The sequence below is a fragment of the Montipora foliosa genome, chromosome 3, assembly GCF_036669935.1.
Source record: "Montipora foliosa isolate CH-2021 chromosome 3, ASM3666993v2, whole genome shotgun sequence".
Taxonomy (NCBI): Eukaryota; Metazoa; Cnidaria; class Anthozoa; order Scleractinia; family Acroporidae; genus Montipora; species Montipora foliosa.
The window spans coordinates 41,797,354-41,814,853 of NC_090871.1; the positions used below are offsets into that span (position 1 = coordinate 41,797,354).

At 39.3% G+C, this 17,500-nt stretch overlaps 2 protein-coding genes across 4 annotated transcripts in view; one reads left to right on the forward strand and one right to left on the reverse strand.

Moving 5' to 3' along the window:
• The window catches only part of LOC137995868 (uncharacterized), a 4,320-nt gene extending 4,050 nt beyond the window's left edge, over nucleotides 1–270 (reverse strand). The window contains exon 1 of the mRNA XM_068841332.1: nucleotides 1–270. This exon is cut by the window's left edge and continues 4,050 nt beyond it. Coding sequence (XP_068697433.1) covers nucleotides 1–270 — 270 coding nt within the window.
• Nucleotides 1–17,500, forward strand: part of LOC137997448 (DBH-like monooxygenase protein 1) — a 50,784-nt gene that overhangs the window by 9,205 nt on the left and 24,079 nt on the right. For 2 of the 3 annotated variants that reach the window (XM_068843467.1, XM_068843468.1), the window contains exons 2-9: nucleotides 2,792–3,030; nucleotides 7,583–7,729; nucleotides 9,114–9,284; nucleotides 10,067–10,150; nucleotides 11,012–11,194; nucleotides 12,342–12,444; nucleotides 13,675–13,838; nucleotides 15,891–15,966. In XM_068843467.1, the coding sequence (XP_068699568.1) occupies nucleotides 2,866–3,030; nucleotides 7,583–7,729; nucleotides 9,114–9,284; nucleotides 10,067–10,150; nucleotides 11,012–11,194; nucleotides 12,342–12,444; nucleotides 13,675–13,838; nucleotides 15,891–15,966 (1,093 nt within the window). In that variant the 5' untranslated portion in view covers nucleotides 2,792–2,865. Of the gene's footprint in view, nucleotides 1–2,682; nucleotides 3,031–7,582; nucleotides 7,730–9,113; nucleotides 9,285–10,066; nucleotides 10,151–11,011; nucleotides 11,195–12,341; nucleotides 12,445–13,674; nucleotides 13,839–15,890; nucleotides 15,967–17,500 lie in introns of those variants that run through there. The other variant, XM_068843466.1, reaches the window with a different exon arrangement.

A 17,500-nucleotide genomic window follows, 5' to 3' on the forward strand; every position in this document is an offset into this window, starting at 1 on the left:
GACAGGGTTCCCAAAACGCTGGTCGAGCAGTTTCCGTGCCTCGCTGTAGGCGGTATCTGAGCTCGTTGCTAGGAAGCCTTTGATTACTTCGTTGGTCTTGCCAGATGTGTACTTTTCCAGGAAGAATAATTTGTCCCTTTCGGTTGCGACGTTAGAGGCGACGATGCTATCGAAGGAAGTTACAAAGGCTGGATATTCGAATGGGTCGCCAGAGAACGTTAGAGGTTCCTTGACGGGAAGGTGAAAGGTCCTTTGTTGATTAATTAGCATGGAACTTTATTGTGTTTGCTGGGCTTGAAGATTGATTAGTTGGCTAAGGGTGAGATTTATGTCAGAATATTATCCCGAATTCGTCGCATTGTTTGCTGGTTGTTTGGAATGGACGTCCGGAATTGTCAACGGAACAAAGGGCGGATTGTCGGGGTTCATTTTGTTGTTTGCACCTTGCATCGGGGCGGCGGTTGGTTTTTGGAGGCTCGTCACTTTATCTTCAGTTTTAATTTCCTGTGTTGCTTGCTTATCGAGTTTGGTTTCCTCATCTAGGATTTCTTTGAAAGCGATTTCTTCTGCCTTTGCGAGCGCGTATTCCTTTTCTAACTGGGTGCGTTTAAGTTCATTTTCTCTTTCCAAATACTCTATTTCTATCTTGACCTTGGCTGCCTTTGCTGCAGCTTCCGCTCTAGCTTGCGAAACGTAACGTAGAGAGGGACTGTTTGAGTTAGCTTTCGAACCTTTAGATGACTTAGATTTTGAGCGTGATGATGTACTAGATTTAGTACAAAAAGACTTCCTGTCGAGACGCTGGATTTGTTCGCAAAGTTTCATTCTTTGTTCGGTAAATTCCCGATCCCTGACGTCATACCACCGATAAGCGTCTTGCTTTTCAAGTAGGCTCTCATATGCGTAGCAAGCCTTGTTGAGGGTATCCTTTAAAATATCTAATTCATTGCGCTGGGCTTCTAGAACTTCTAGCTCCGTGTCCGGATTTTCACGTAATTTCCTTGCGTGATCCAATTTTCTTTTGAGATTTCGAAAGGCTGTTTCCCTATTTTTCGCTTTCAATTCCTTGAAAAATGTTTTTTCTTTCTCTGAGAGCTTTTGCTTCCGACTTGGAAGAGTTTGACATTGATCTCCGATTGGGCTACAACGGGCAAGGTATTTTCAACGTTGTTGGCAGTTTCTTCATTAAGAAATAGTGCCAAATCCTCGGGTGCAGACGCGACACTCATTGTTGATCACGTTCTCAAGATTAAACAAACACTGTTCTCTGTTCCAAGTATACCGATGACAGATTTAGAGCAAGTCTCGATGTTGTAGCGCCGCTCACGGCCTCTGTTGAAAGGCTCGGAGTCACAGGCCAGACAACGTGTCGCGATGAGCTGAATAGCGGTTGTTTTACTGGTTGAATAAGGCCAAAGGCACCACGGAAAACCAACTTTGATTAACGGTGATTTAATCGACAATATTCAAACGTAAACTGAAACACAATGTAATCAATAAACTAATCACTAAGTGCTAAGGAAATAAACGATAGGAGTCGTATATGTACAATGGCGGACATTCCGGTCATAACTTTGATGAAAAAGACGGTTTTTTTTTTGTGAGTGCCACTATGATATTGAAACGTGAAAAAGAATGGCTTAAAATGTACACAATCGTACAGAAGAACTATATAAAACAGAAACCTAAACTACAAGGAATAATAATAATTACAGACAGTTCGCAAATGAAAGAAACGAAATAGAACCTTAAAACTGAGGTGTGACACGTGTGAACCCAAAACAAATGAACCTACAGAAACCGCGATTTTCCTAAGTCAAAATACTACAATGTAACCTTTCTTTAAGACTAACATAAACGTTTTACTTACACATCGGTTCCCGCTTGCGCTGCAACAGTCAAAGGTAACTTTCTGCTAAATTATTATAAGCGCTGACAAGCTCCACACTACACACACGCAGGATAACTAAAACTAAGCTAAGACAAAGTCCACAAGAAGTGTAAAACTCAAAGGTGTTAAACTAATTATGTAAAGGGTGAAAGGAAATTCAATTAGTGAATTGAAAAGGAATCAAATTTAACAATTAAATGAAAAGGAAAGCCTTCAACATAGTGTTCATTACAAGTGATGTCTTCTTTTAAGCGTCGGTAGAACTTTAGAGTCGCTAAGTTGTCTGTTGCATTCGTCAATGTACCAGGTTTTATCCATAATAACCGTACAGGAATCCTTGTCTGCTGATTTTATTAATGTCTTGTCGTTGTTTTGTTCCCGGGGGGGGTACTCGATGTATCCCTGGTTGGGGAGGTGCAGCGCGGCCCCTCATACCCTGACCCTGTTTAAGACAAATATCGCTGATTTTCCTACCCATTTTAAGACAGAATTCCGACTTTTGATACCCTGTTTAAGACATTTAACCCAGTTTAAGACAAAAATTGATAAATCGATACCCTGATTAAGACAAAAAATGCTAAATTCGATACCCTGTTCAAGACAAAAATCTCGAAAACCATACCCTGGCTGGCCGCACGTCCCCATTAAGCCCTTATAAGGGAGTACCCCCCCCGGGGTTTTGTTGCCTGTCGTTCTGAAGTGGTAAGATTGTCACGAATAGGTTTAGGTTTAATTGTAGTGATGTCACGGTTGACAGCGTCTGAAAAGGTTATTACCCAACATTACGCATTTTTTTGTTACGCAGCTGGTATTCATTACACCTTTGTTTACACGCAAAGTGCAATTTCTTTGCTGCGTCAACTAAAAATATGTTAGGCTCTCTACTTACTGTGTTTTCAGCTTTCATCTTTGCCTACGCAGCTGATCTGTCAGCTGAGTATGCTCATCACGCAGTGTTAGACCCCAAAGGACTGATGAAACTGCATTGGACAGTTCACTGGGACACCGAATCTGTTTCATTTGCCGTTGAAGCGGCAACCACTGGATGGATTGGTTTCGGTTTCTCTTCGGGAAACGGCAAAATGGTCGGAAGCGATGTGGTTATGGGTTATGTAAAGGAGTCTAAAGGATACTTAACGGTGAGAATGACTGGTTTATTCCGAAGTAAATCGTACCTAGATACGTTGAGCATTTACTATATATAGTTACGCCACTTGTTCGAACAAATACACGAGAGCTTGTTTTTTTCCCCCAATTACACAGATACGCGAAATGCTTTGAAGGAATAGTTTTACGTGATAGGTACTAGCTAGCAAGTGACAGTTAATAGCTATGTTTTTGACGACCATTCGAATCAGTGGTGTAATTTGGACACTTGTTTACTCTAATTTAGTCAAGTATGGCAATTTAAACAGAACTAGACCCTCCGTGAGGGTACACTCGGTTGCCTGTGGCACGTGAACCGTTCCAGACAATTTTTTCAAGTTGGGGGGTCATTAAGACCATGTAAGGGGTCACCCAGAAGTCATACTAGCAGAGGCCCTTTGGCTCACAGGTTCTCACACGTTCGTACGACGAAACAGATCTGTCCTTGCGTAATATGTAGCTCTAACAGTGCACGATATTGTTTTGGTATTGTCTATCATCGTAGTTAAGTGCCATGGGAGAAGCCTTGGGTAAATAGCCTGAGAAGACTGAACCCAGAAAGATTGAAGAAAATAAATGGGAAGTGAGAAACATTGGCTTCTGGGCTGACATGTTGATAAACTTCTTTTCACCACAAGTTTACGCGTGCCCTCTGAGCATCTGACATATACCCCTTCGTAAAACAGAAGCATTGGACCGAAAATACTATTAACGTTAACAAATGCAAATTCAGCAAGGTACAGATTTTGTTAGCTTGCTTTATGCAAAAACAAATATTTATGCAAAAGTAAATAAATATTGATACACAGTTTTTAGAAAGAGCAGAAGAAAGTTTCCAGGACGGTCGCTCGAGAATAATATATTTACAACATGAAAACAACATTAATTTTGAACCGTGAATATAGAATATAAACAGTTACGATCAGCGACAAACATTTTGGGAGATTTTTGCTACGTTCAATTTTGTTATTGTAAGTTTTGGCTGCACAAATATATCGCAAATCGAAAGTGACACCGCCGGAATTCAGCGGGCGCCGTGATTAAGTTACCGCGGCATGTTTACTGGCCAAACAGTGAAGGGCCAACTGGAAAACATGGACTGGACTCTGGACTGGACTCTGGACTGGACCCTGGACTGGACCCTGGACTGGACTTTATTAAACGAAGTTAATATATTTAACCAATAATATAACGATTAACCGTTTCTATTTAATTATTAACCAGCGAGAATGAGAATGAGAATGGATGTCTTTTTCAAAGGGAACATAAACGAAAAATCTAACAATGCTGCCCAGTAACTTTCAATCAAGTCAAGCACTGTGACGACGATATATCTCATGCGTGCGCTGTCTAAAGAATATAAGGAATGTAGTCCAATTCAATATATTCGATATGTTAAGCGCGATGGCTTTGCGCACTATTTCTACAATTAAACCAGCTAGAACTGCAAACTAAGCACTTCAGTTGTTTACAGCGGTAAATTAACGTTACAAACCCCGCCACTTATACGCTTTGCTAGGATTGCTTTAACGCTGCGAAGTTTGAAGTCATCACGTGACAGTGTTCACGTAATAGTAGCTTGACTTGATTAAAAGTTACTGGGCAGCATTGTTAGACTTTTCGTTTATGTTCCCTTTGAAAAAGACATCCATTCTCATTCTCATTCTCGCTGGTTAATAATTAAATAGAAACGGTTAATCGTTATATTATTGGTTAAATATATTAACTTCGTTTAATAAAGTCCAGTCCAGGGTCCAGTCCAGAGTCCAGTCCAAAGTCCAGTCCAGAGTCCAGTCCATGTTTTCCAGTTGGCCACAGTGAAGCATCTGTCAAGTGATGGCAAGATGCCGGGTTTTAGTAAGTTTTTTCCGTCAAGTGTTTATATAAAGTTTGACAATAAATGAGCCAATTCAAAACAAAGATCACAATCGCCCCCATTGTTTCCGCAAAGTCAAAAATTTAATTAATATGATAATTCCATCATTTTGGAAATAGCAGCTACTTTATTATTCACCGGCGTCACAATTGTTTGCTGATTTTGGGGCTCATTTTGTTGAAACTCAAGCACGCTTCTAACGGACCTGTTTATTTTCATGAAACCTTTCCTGCTTACAGAGCAATACTAAAAATATCCTCACATATCACGTTTCAACCTTAAGCTCGAATATACAATACACAACATGATATTATAATTCACAAAGGCAGAAAATATCACAGAATACTTTTCCAGCGAAACATTTTATTGAAACAAACACCATAAGATGCACTAAAACGCCATTCGCGTTGCAATGACTTTCCATTGCTGGTTAACGAGAATAACAAACTCACGAGGCAGAATGTATATTTATCTTTAATTAAGTTAGCACAATAGAAAAACGCTAACCTCATTTTGACACGAAAATGCTTTACTATTGCCATAAAAACTATCCAGTTAAGCTCGCATATTATAAAACATGATGAATTCATAAAGGCCACCTTTCCAGCGAACAATTTTTTTGAAACAAACAACATATTTGCTCCTAGAGGCGAAAACCTCTTCCTATTTCATTGCGTGCGTGAAGACAAGAAACTCAATCGTGACAAATTACCATGTACTTCAGGTTCAAACCCTTTCCTGAAGAACATTTTCCTTGAATAACAAGAAAATACTTTACTATTGCCATAAAAACTATCCAGCACACATATCATAAAACATGATGAATTCATAAAGGCCACCTTTTCCAGCGAACAATTTTTTGAAACAAACAACATATTTGCTATTAGAGGCAAAAACCCCTTCCTATTTCATTACGTGCGTAAAGAGGAAAAACTCAATCGTGTCAAATATGCGCAATATTACAACAAACTAAAATTTCAGGATCAAACCGTTTCCATGAAGAACCTTTTCCTTGAACAATGAAGCACAAAATAGACGACAAGCTTTCTTTCAAATAATTCTTGGCTGTCACATTTCCAATTTTTTTTTCACCTGAAGACTGTGCAGAGTTGATCACAGATCCACTTAAGGTGTTCGATTCGTTCTCTGTGTTTGTTGAACCTATAAGTTACCAGAGAATTTTCCATTTGGTTTCAGTGTTCTACATAACAGTACACTTGGCAAATATTACTTTACAAATCTGGAAAGAAGCAGACTAACAACAATTTTTATAAAAGTGACGACACATTTGAAAGAGAAAGTTAACAAAAAAGAGTGTACAATGGAACATGTTGATTAGAACGAGAGAGTTAAATTAACATGATATAATTGCTTATTGCTATTTTGTTACATTCCCAATTTATTTCACGTTGTGATTTATCTTTGTTTAGCATATTATAAATTCAAATGTAACTTCAAATTAATTCTACTTTCAACTGAAGATGGTCGTTGCACGACCGAAACATGTCTTGCAAGTATAATTTCAAATGTGTCGTCACTTTTATAATTATTTTAGAAATGCAGTTCACTTTGATTTCTGCTCGACGGGCGACAGATTGTTGTCGAAGTCCATTACTCGTCGCTTTTGAGATTCCAGGTGTTGGTTTTCACCGCCTGCCTAGTTTATCCAACTGACTTTCCATTATTGAGCTCCATAAGGGTATATTTTGTTTAAGGATCCACTAAAACTCCATTCGCGTTACATGATTCTACTGTGTCCACCAGAGAAATCTACGCAGTTCCACTACCCTCTCGATCCTAAGAAAATACGCGCAGATGGCTCTATGCACAAAGATACCACTTACCAGGGGAGTGACAGGGAAGACTTTTACCGACACGTAAGAAAAAAAGAAAAATAACACCGAACAAATGCCATCCACTTTTAGACTGGGATTGCCATACGGCGACCCAGTAACTAAACAATCGATATAAACGACATCTCTTACTGTACGAAGTCACGCAGTCACGATGAACTCTGGGCTTCCGTTCCCATCTGGGGTCGCCTTATCTCAAACTTTCCGGCACGGGTTCAGAAGTGTAGGAGTGACTTTGGCACGGAACTAGGAAATAAAATACGGGATATCCAGAATGATCCTTATATTTCTGGAAAAGGTGGCTCTGAGAGGGTCTGGAGTAGTCTCCTTAGCAGCCCTCTTTCGGTGTGTCACGCATTGCGTGACATCCCGAAAGACGGCTTCGAAGGAGACTACAATAGCTCTGGAGGGTCACCCTGTCCTCTTTTAGCTGTTGGTGGCTTAGACACTCATTTACTGGAGACACACTCTTCGCAGCCACAATGCAAAATCCTTGGCAACAGTTATTTTAAGTAAGGCTATATTCGTTTTTCGGTTGAATATCGGGGGCTTATTTCTGAGTTGATCTATTTCAAATCCAAGAATTACCGCTGTTAGGAAGACGTTTCCAGGTGGTCATACGATATTCCAACAAATCTTACGCATACGCAAGGAGGAAATCTCGAGTTTTCGGGTCCGTAGATGTTTTGACTTGGAAGGAAAAGATCCAGGACTAGCTAAGGGGCAAGGGGAGCCTTATTATATATTCACAACTGTTTGATTTGAATAATAAATTGCAAACACATGTGACTAATCATGTCAGATTTCTTACCCTAGGACCGCTATGCCGACTTCGAAAGGCTGCCGGTAGAGGACGAGGAACAAAACTACTTCTTGACTGGCTTTGAGGAAAGCAACCAGAAAACTATACTAAAATTTACTCGGAAATTTGACACTTGTGATTCCAGAGACAGGAAGATAAAGGTATCATCACTTTATTAATTGTCGATGAAATCACATTTGAAACGAGCTAACAAAGGTCGAATAGACCAATTTCGATATATTAAGATTCAGTCGAAAACAAAAGGCATCATCTCGAGGCTCTCGGGAATAAACTCATACAAATCCTTATGTTTATTCCCCAGAGCCTCGAGATGATGTCTTTTGTTAAGGTCTGAATTTTAATATATCGAAATTGGTCTATTGCCACCTTCAAAAGATTAAATAGCTAACCAACCCTTTATATTTCGCTAGTGAAAAGTGTCTTTATGCTCCTTTTGTATAGTCTTTCTGCAAGCTTGCCTGTCAGTGTGCTTTGCTATAAATTCTATTTAGCAACCAGAGAGATTGAAAATGATATTTCCTTCAACAATTATTTACGGGCCGTTAGCTCTCTTGCGCAAGCGCATGACGTCAGACTAGGGCTGTTGAATAGGCCCGAGACAACAGACTTCATGTGAACAAAATTAAAAAGGTTGAGGTGTTAAACTAAATATATTTCATTTAAACGGCTCTCCGCGTTTTGTAAGGAAATGTAGGCGGTTGGCCCCTCTACCTGGACAACCATACGGACTGATTTTGTAGCATTGGTTCTTTATCAGAGCGCTATCTCATTATAAATTGATTTTACAGAATCTTTCACACCTGCAGATAGACTATCGAAAACATTGTTTTCCTGATCTGCAAGCATAACCTGCTCCAACATTTTTTTTTTTTACTCAGAGCAATCAGTATTTCATTTTAAAGGCGATTGTAAACCACATGACCATTTTAGTGCGCCGTAACGGGAGGTAGCCATCCCTTTGTTTTGAAAAGCTGGTCTTTTAGGGTGCGTTCGATTGACCCTATTCCGGAATAAGAATACTTGGAGTGATTATTTTAAACGGAATGTCTAGCGTTTTGAAACAACAAGGATAATAAAGATATGTTTAAAATAGGATTTTAGCAGGTGTTTGACGATTTTAGTGTGAATCTCCGTAAAAACGAAGGACTTCTATCTTCTATTCCACATATTCCTATTCCGGAATACGGACAATCGACCGCACCCTTGGTATGTTTTCAAGATAACTAAAAGCGAAGTGATTAAATCCTCCTCTCTTATGATACAGAGGGAATCGCGACACCCAAAAAGATTCGGGGCGTCTGAGAAACGGCCCTCAGGTCCCCACCCCTGTTAAGTGTGAAAAGTGCTTCCTTAATCCGACGATAGTCCTTGTGATCCTCTAATGCTAAAATCTGCCGTCTTATATAATTTGTGATGTCATGTTTTAAGTCGATAGAGTCGAAATATTGCTCTGAGTTAGAAAACTTTAAATCCTCCATGAGTTAATTCTGTGTCTGGGTATATGCTCTTCGTCACTATTTCCAGGAAGGAACCACAAAGGTTGTATTTGCCTTTCACACTGAAGATCCCACATCTGAAAATGGCTTCAAGTATCACACCTTTAAAGGTTCGAGAAGCATACTTCTTCTCAACAGTGTGGAGAAGAAAGAAATCGACGAGACGGGGTGGGAAAGTTTTGTCTTCCATAATAGGAATGTGAGTTGACTCTTTTTGTGTGTGTGCAAACAAACTGTGTTGTCAAATTGAGAGGATGATGATGTCATAGCTGATCAATTGTTAACCCTAAACCTGCAGCTTTATTGTAATTGCAACTGCCCAATATTCCGCTGTCATCTTGATTTAATTTTAGGGGAAACAGGGATATTGGGGCCACTGATACATTAAAACATTCAAAGAACTCAGTTGGAATTGAACCAATGAGAATACGGTGACAATATATTTGAACTTTTCAGCCTTCGCTCGATTAAAAGAGAAGGCAATAACACTAATAAAGTGTGCATGCGCACTTTACGGTAATCATTCCTTGCATCATGTATACGTTACTTAATTATGAAGAGCGTAGCTTGACGAAACTAAGACGAAAGCATACATAAGGCGCCTTCTGGTGCAGCTATAGGGCTCATTAAGTATCTTGGGGGACTAATCACAGCTAAATGAAACAAAGTGGAGATTATTTTGTGCCTTTAAAAAACTTAAATTTATGGACTTCGGGGAACGACCCGGGAATGTGCCAACTGAAATGCAACTACTGAAAAACACGAGTGGAACCCGTGTAGCCAATTTTCTTGCCATCAAGTTATTTCAGAAGCTCGTCACCTTGAACAAGGTCACGTGCTTCTGGTTATTTTCTCTCTGTGCGTCGTGGCTTAGTTAAGACCCCGGGGGCGAGGTTTTTCTATGTACAATCAAATCATGACAGAATACGGGTATATTATGGAATTTTAATTTCGGGAGATTTTGTCATTGCTTTTTTCTAGATAACCATTCCCAAGAAAGACACAACCTATTGGTGTTCTTTGTTCAAGGCCCCAGAAATAAACTCAAAAAAACATATAACGAAGGTTAGTTCAAAGTAAATAGAAACGATCATCCATCTACTCATCTGATCCACCGGCTGTGGACAGAGTTCTGTTGCGAAAAATGATTTGTTTTATGCAATGGAGTTTTGGTCTCCTTAGTGTTAGGGTTAGACTTCCTCACGAAAAATCTGGCACAGCTCTCTTGCAAATCGATTTATGTCTATGTTTTTGTGGCGTTTTAATCGTGTGTAAAGAACCAAAAGAAAGCTTGTTAGGTATTCATTTAAGAAATTATTGGTGTGCCAATCTTATCTCTGTAGGTGTAAGTTAAGATTCGCATTGCAAACAGTTTGGCAACCAGACACAAATTGAATCTCCGTATGATGAATGTGGTCTTTCTCTTGATTAGTCTAAGTATCCTGGTGAGGTAATTTCGGTCACACTTCTTGGTCAGTCACAACAGTTAATTAAATGCACAGAGAGTTTTAGGTCTGAATAATTTCTGTTTAGATGGAACAGCTCGGTTGACTGTTTAAATTGGGCGCGAAATCCAAAAAGACGGCTTGGTGACCTTTCTTACGCGTCTTCGGACCACTAGTTTCCGATTTGGTCCGAGCAAGTGTTAAAATCTAGCACACCTCGAGTTTATTTGTGACTTATGTACTGCAAAAACCTAACGACAAGTGCCTTTTTTGAAGGGGTTACCCATTTTTATCCGAAGATAATATAAACGTGGCTTTTATTCTGCATAGCGTGACTACTTTGAACTATTTTTATCATTCATTTACTCATTCGTTCATTCGTTTCTTTTTTCTTTTTTTCGTTCGTTTATTCGCATATTTGTTCCTACCACATTTATTTACTTAACATGCATTAATACATCATTCATTTATATGTTTTCAGTTCGAACCATACGTTCAACCGGGAAACGAGGGCCTTGTTCACCATCTTATGGTGTACGAATGTCATGGAAACTTCAATGACAGTCATTTTAAAGCTGGGTATAACTGTCGTGACCAGGCCAACATGCCGTTGGGCAAATGCTACTTCAACAACATAGTGGCTGCATGGGGATTCGGAGGAGAGGTAAGGAATTGAATGCTTAAATTGTCCATTGTATTGTAATTCTATCACATGACCGGATGAATAATCCGCGGATTATTAATGAATAATTATTGAATAATAATAATTATTGAATAATGAATAATTATTGAATAATGCGGATTTTTTTTTATGAACTTGAACTTGGACTTGAAAATGACTGTAGAACGGTCAAAAGTTGTCATTTTTATTGCTTGATTTTATCTGCAAACTTGTTAATTTGTATTGTAATTGCAATCGAAATTAAAGGTGGGCTGACACGAGGGGTCACGTTGCAGGGACATGTTGCAGCGACAAAAAACTCGTGTAGTACACACTGAGGCGACATTCAGGAGGGACGTGTATCGGGGACATTTAGCAGGGACAAAATCACACACATGAAAATGTTGGGGGTACATTTTTCAGGGATATGTTGCTGCGATATGTCCCCTCGAGTGAACTGATACATTAAATTATAATTGTGCAACACCAATTTGGGGTTGATTTTGTCCCCGCGGCGTGGCTGCACCCACAACATTTTTCATGTGTGTGCAAATGTTGTGATTTTGTCCCTCCTAAATGTCACCGCTACACAACCCTAATGCATGTCGCCTCAGTGTGCACTACACACCTTTTTGTCGCTGGAACGTGTCGCAGCAACGTGCCCCTCCAACATGACTCCTCGTGTCTACCCACCTTAAGCCGGCACGGTGATGTAGCTGATGTTGGTTTTCAGAGCTAGCGTACTGATTTAGATGGGAGTTCTATTTTAGGTTACATTTTAAAAAAAATTCCTACATCGACCAAATCTGGGAGTGGAATTGGTGGTGGTAGTGGTCATTTTGCGAGGATTTGAAGTTTACTGGAAAGTGTGTCACGACTTAACGTTACAGTGCTTTTTACAGACTCTTCTAAGTGTGAGTTTGGTAGTTCCTCTGGTAAATAAACAGATTTATAAATAAAACGAAAAAATGCATGAGGTCTGCATTTCGGTTCATTCTCCGCTGTATCCAACAAATACAATTAATTACATATCCTATAAGCATAAAAGCCACCATCCTTATTGCTCACTCTTAAAAATCCCATTTTCTAAACTAAAAGTAGATCTTTAATTTTTCCTGAGGTTTGGTTTAACTATTATGGTCCTTTGCAGGCCTTTTATTACCCGCCTAAAGCTGGCTTTCCCATTGGAACGGCTGATTCGCCTAAATTCTACATGATGGAAATTCACTACGACAACCCCGAAAGGATTGAAGGTTTGAAGTTCTTTGTTTGAGTGTACTTGCGCTAAGCGTAGAAACGAAAATCACCACAAATTTCAATTTGACTCGATTGGTGCAAAAGCATTCAAATGGACGTGAGTGATGCATTTTGTCATGTGAATCAATCTCATCTTTATTTTTACGGTTTTCACACCAAGAAGTTCCGAAATCGTGTCAAAGTGAAATTTGTGTCGTAACGATTTTCTTATCCACGAGTTGAAAAAGGAGCAACTTGAACGTGGGCTGTTGTTATCTACTCCCTACTCAGCTTTAGCAGGACTTCTGCCTGTGTGGAATATGACCGGTACACTGCGGATACCGAGTTAACAGCCAAGCCGATTTTATCATTCCGATAACCTAAGATAACAGTCTGAAGGCACGCCATTTTGAATAAAGTAGCATTCCCTTCTCAACACACCTTGCCTACCCCCCAAAATTTTGCATAGGCATTGTTTTCGATTTCTCTTGGGACATCTTCATGTCCCAGGAGAAATTGCAAAGAAGGGGAGTAAAGAAGATGTATTATGGGATTTGAGAAAATAGTGAATAATAATAGGCAACTTTCACGATAGCGTCATTTGATCGACTACAAATGATTCTGTTTGTTTTTCTTTTCTTATTTAAATTTTGTATTCCCAGCGGGGTTAAAATAAATAACAATAGATCTTATTAGCATGAGATAATCAAAACCTAAAGGATTCTGGTACTTGTAGTCAAATGACGTCGTCATGCAAATGTCCCGTTTAGAGTCTACAACCCCACCGCCACGCAGTGGAGAGCTTGCTTGCACGCCAGGGCTCGTATTGTTCCTTTTTAAACTGATTTCATGACCTTTTCAATGACCACTTTGTAGTTTCTTTCCGTGCCTTTTTTGAACGAACTTCAATACACTGTATTTCGTTCTTGAAAGTTTCCGTGCTCAGTAGAGGCATAGCTGTGCCTTGCTGAACAAACTTTTTGGGAAAATGAGTATTTTAACCCCACGACTCTCAATGATCCATATTTAACTTTTGAGCTCCATGGCCTTTTGGGCTTTTCATATACATCTTACGAAACTTGAATCATCTCAGGAGAACTCTGCATGAATATAACGACATAGCAATCTACCATTTGCGAGGCAAGTGCGCAATTTCTTCACGGTTATTAATTTTGCTGTCTATATACATTGCAGAAGTTAAGTTAGATGAAACAATGTTCAGCTAAGAAATTGCTTTAACTCTACAGGACGAAATGATAGTTCAGGAATGCGCTTTCATTACACCTCAAATACCCGTATGTACGATGCTGGTACCCTCTCTGTTGGGGACGTAAGTTCCAACTTCTTAGTCATCCCGCCAAAGCAAGAATCCTGGTTGAGTGTCGGGTTTTGCCCCAAAGAATGCAATCTGGTGAGTGTATCTTGACTACCGGTTTCCCTTTACAATTGGTGGTATTATTGGGGACAAAGGATACCACATCTTGTTAGTTTTGTTTGTTTGTTTGTTTTTTTTCTTTGTTTTTAATTTGTTTTTCTTTTACTCATTTCTTAAAGTAAAAAAATATATTGCTGATAAATCGTTATGAGTAATATAAAAGGAAAAAAAGATTGAAGCGTAAAAAGATAAAAGAAAAGCCTCATGAATAAAATAGAGAATGGTACGACTAGCTTCAATCCTTGAATAGCATTCAATTTACAATCACCACACCTTCTGGGTAAAAAAAACGGTAAACAAATACTCACACTTGACACAAAACAACAAACATAACAACAACAGAAGGCCAACAAATAGAAAGGTAGCACAGGGAAAAAAATTGAAATAACGAGGGGACAGAATTTTGTTATAGTTGTTCTCATGAAAAGTGGGAAGAAACAATTCGTGAAACGATTTACCCCGAACAGTTTTGTTGCTCAAATTAATTCTAACAAGGGATGTAGAAAAGGTTAATCAGCACAAATATGATCAAGCGGAAAAAGGCTGCATGTTGCAGGTAAAATCCGGTCTCAGGTTGAATCCATTTTACCTAGGTTAAATTGGTGATCCTCGCTTTACCTGGGTTGAATATGCACTCAGACGAATTGAAGAAACGTTTTTTGGAGCCTAAATTAAAGTAAAGTTACAAAAAAATTACGTTTAAAGTACGTTGGGCTTTTCCCGCTTTTTCCGCCTTCTCAGTGCGGGCTCAAAAACTAAATCAGTACCCTGCTGTGACGTATGATATGGGGAACAGAGATTTCATAATCAAGAGAAACAAGTGCTGCTGTGGATATCTTCTTCGCTGTTTTGCTGTTTCTTCGCGGACTCAGTGATTGACGACAAACATCAGTCAAAAACACTCGTTCCATAAAGGGCGTCCTCGCATGTCTTCCCCGTATCATACGTCATAAGCTGCAAAAATGTCCGCTGACTCCTCCATTCTGAGCCGTAATGCTGATGGCCGAAAATCGAAATAAAACATTTCTTTTAGGTGGAAAAACGACGGATATGCCAGAAAAAAAAGTCGAAAACATTATTGTGCAAGGTCTAAAGTGTAAATAAAAAATGCTTATTTCTTTGCCTTGATCAGTTCCCCTTTATGCCTAAAGAAAAATTAAGGTCATGTTAGAATATATAGGGTATCAATTATGATATCCCTGAGCTAATCGAATTTCAAGTGTTTCTTGCATTCTCACGATTACGTCAAACTATGAACAGTCCGTACCAACTACCCTTTTTGTATTTGGAGAGGCTTTGCTGATATCCTAGCTCCAGTAGCTCAAAAGTGTTGGAATTTATTTCTTCAGTATCTTACTTTCCTTGGCGATCGTAAACAACGAGTTATATCAAATGGAAATGTAGCTCAATGGAAGCATGTTAATAGGGGCACAACATAAGGTAGTGTCAGTGGATCGTACTTATTTAGCGTTTTTATTAGTGATTTAGATATTAATGATCATAACGGTTTTTGTTCTGTTTTGATAAAGTAAGCTGATGACAGTACTACGCTAGTTTGATGGAATGACACTAGATTATTCTCAATGGGATGGCGTGCAACACATCCAAGTAGATTATATTTAGAAAGTGCTCCAATATGATATCTATAGCCCTCTATGTAAAATTGACTAAATTAACTCTATTAAAAGGCAAAGAACGCTTCCTGTTTGCCAAATAAAAATTATCGCGTCGTAAAGAATAAAGACATATAAACAATCATTAATAAAAATAATTATCGGAGGGCACAGGGAACTTTAATTGCAATCAATTGTAACGACCTAATTGTTTGCCACCAATAAAATGAAATAGCCTCAAGTTTGCATTGCTTCTGAGAAAGTTCCAATACATATATCGAGTAAATGTTTTCTTTTTCTTTTCTTTTTTTTTTGTACACCGGAAAAGAGATGAACTTTAATATTAAGAATATTTAAAATTTATATCTGTCTGGTACATCTAGCGATGTGAACTTTTTTCTTTTTTTCTTATAAGGAGCCGATGATAGCATCGAAACTTCCAGAAGGGGGAATTAATGTATTTGCCGCCTTTCTTCATACACACTTACAAGGTATCAGAACAAGTACAAGAAGCTCATGACCTTAAAGCGTTTAACTCTGGTTCAGAGCTGGTTTTTTTTCGCGTGCAGCTTCGATCTCATTTTTGTCCGTATTTGGGCATAAAATTGCTGTCCTAAAATCCCCAGCTTTGTTCCAAGGAAAAGAGTTGCAAGTTACACTTTTCAAGGTCATGTGCTTCTGACCAGCTATAAACAAAATGACAATGAGCAAATTGTTTCCATAGTAGGTTATTAAGATCCAGTATACCACCGAAGATGCTGAAATTTCTTCCCAAGTATGCGAAAAGAAGACTTTTAAATGTCCTCTTTTAACCCCGGCGTTAGCGGCTATTTTCCCCGAGACAATTGCAAAGCTATTTGCAAGCCTAAATGAAAGACAGCTCGACGACAAAGGATGCCACAAATTGTCGCAAGATGTTTTGGTTATGTTATAAAAGAAATAGTAAATGGTTTAGCGTGTACTATCGAGTTACAGTTGCAGTTGGGAAGTTTGCTAAGCACTCAACAAGCTAGAGTCCACTGTTTAGCAACATCCCACTTGCACTGTAACTCTATAGTACACGCTGAACTGTTTCTTTTTTTCTTTTTGCTCATGAGATGCTTTCAATTTTTTTGTCTCTTTATGAGATGAGATTTGAGCACATGATCCTCCAAGAGAGGATTAAGAAAAGGCAACTGCGGGTGGAAAGTTCCTTAAAATTGCTCCGGCGCCAAATCTCCATCGTATTGTTATTAACGCAGCAGAAATACCAATAAACACAACAGGCCCGTTTAAATTAATCGTGTACTTCTCCGACTAATATTTCCCCACCAGTAACTCGGTCAGCGGTCTATCTAAGTTCGTAATGTTGCTTCATCGTTTTTTGCTTTTTCAACCGTTATTAGTCCTTAATTGAAAAATATTATTCCACGTATCTTTGAGAACCTCTGAGGGCCCCTCAGAAGCTAACAACTTCTTCGTGCTTCCAACTGTGAAGGCTCATCCACCGCAATCTGGTTCTGTGGAGTAGGTATATCTCTGAACGCCTCTTCCGGGCTTGCTCTTGATTTTGAAGGAAGGTCTGATACGGTAACACTTTTTGGCACTGGCTAAATGCTCTCAAGACACACATTCTGCGGTAAGACTGGGGTGTTGTGCTAGAGATCTTTTTGCGTTTTGCTCCGGTACCTCTCCACTGGGCCATTTGAGGTCTGGATGAGGGGTATGGAACAGATTTGTTTTGACTGATTACGGTTTCTTTTACCTTCAAGTCTGGAATCCAGCCGCGATCGTCACGTGACAGTTCGTCTCCTTCCACTGCTCCCTGCTTACGGTCTAAGTCGAATTTCATCTTCGTGCGGTACTCATTTTACTCTGTGTAATCAGTGCTACTTGGCCTTATCTCTTCTGGCTGACAGGGCAGTCTGGTGCGTAGTCTTCGGCCCATGCTAAGTTGTGGCGGTGAATAGCCAGGGTGCGACGGAGTGTCTCTAAAGGACAAGAGGGTTAAGTACTCGTCGTCACACTCTCTCGACTTCTCCATTG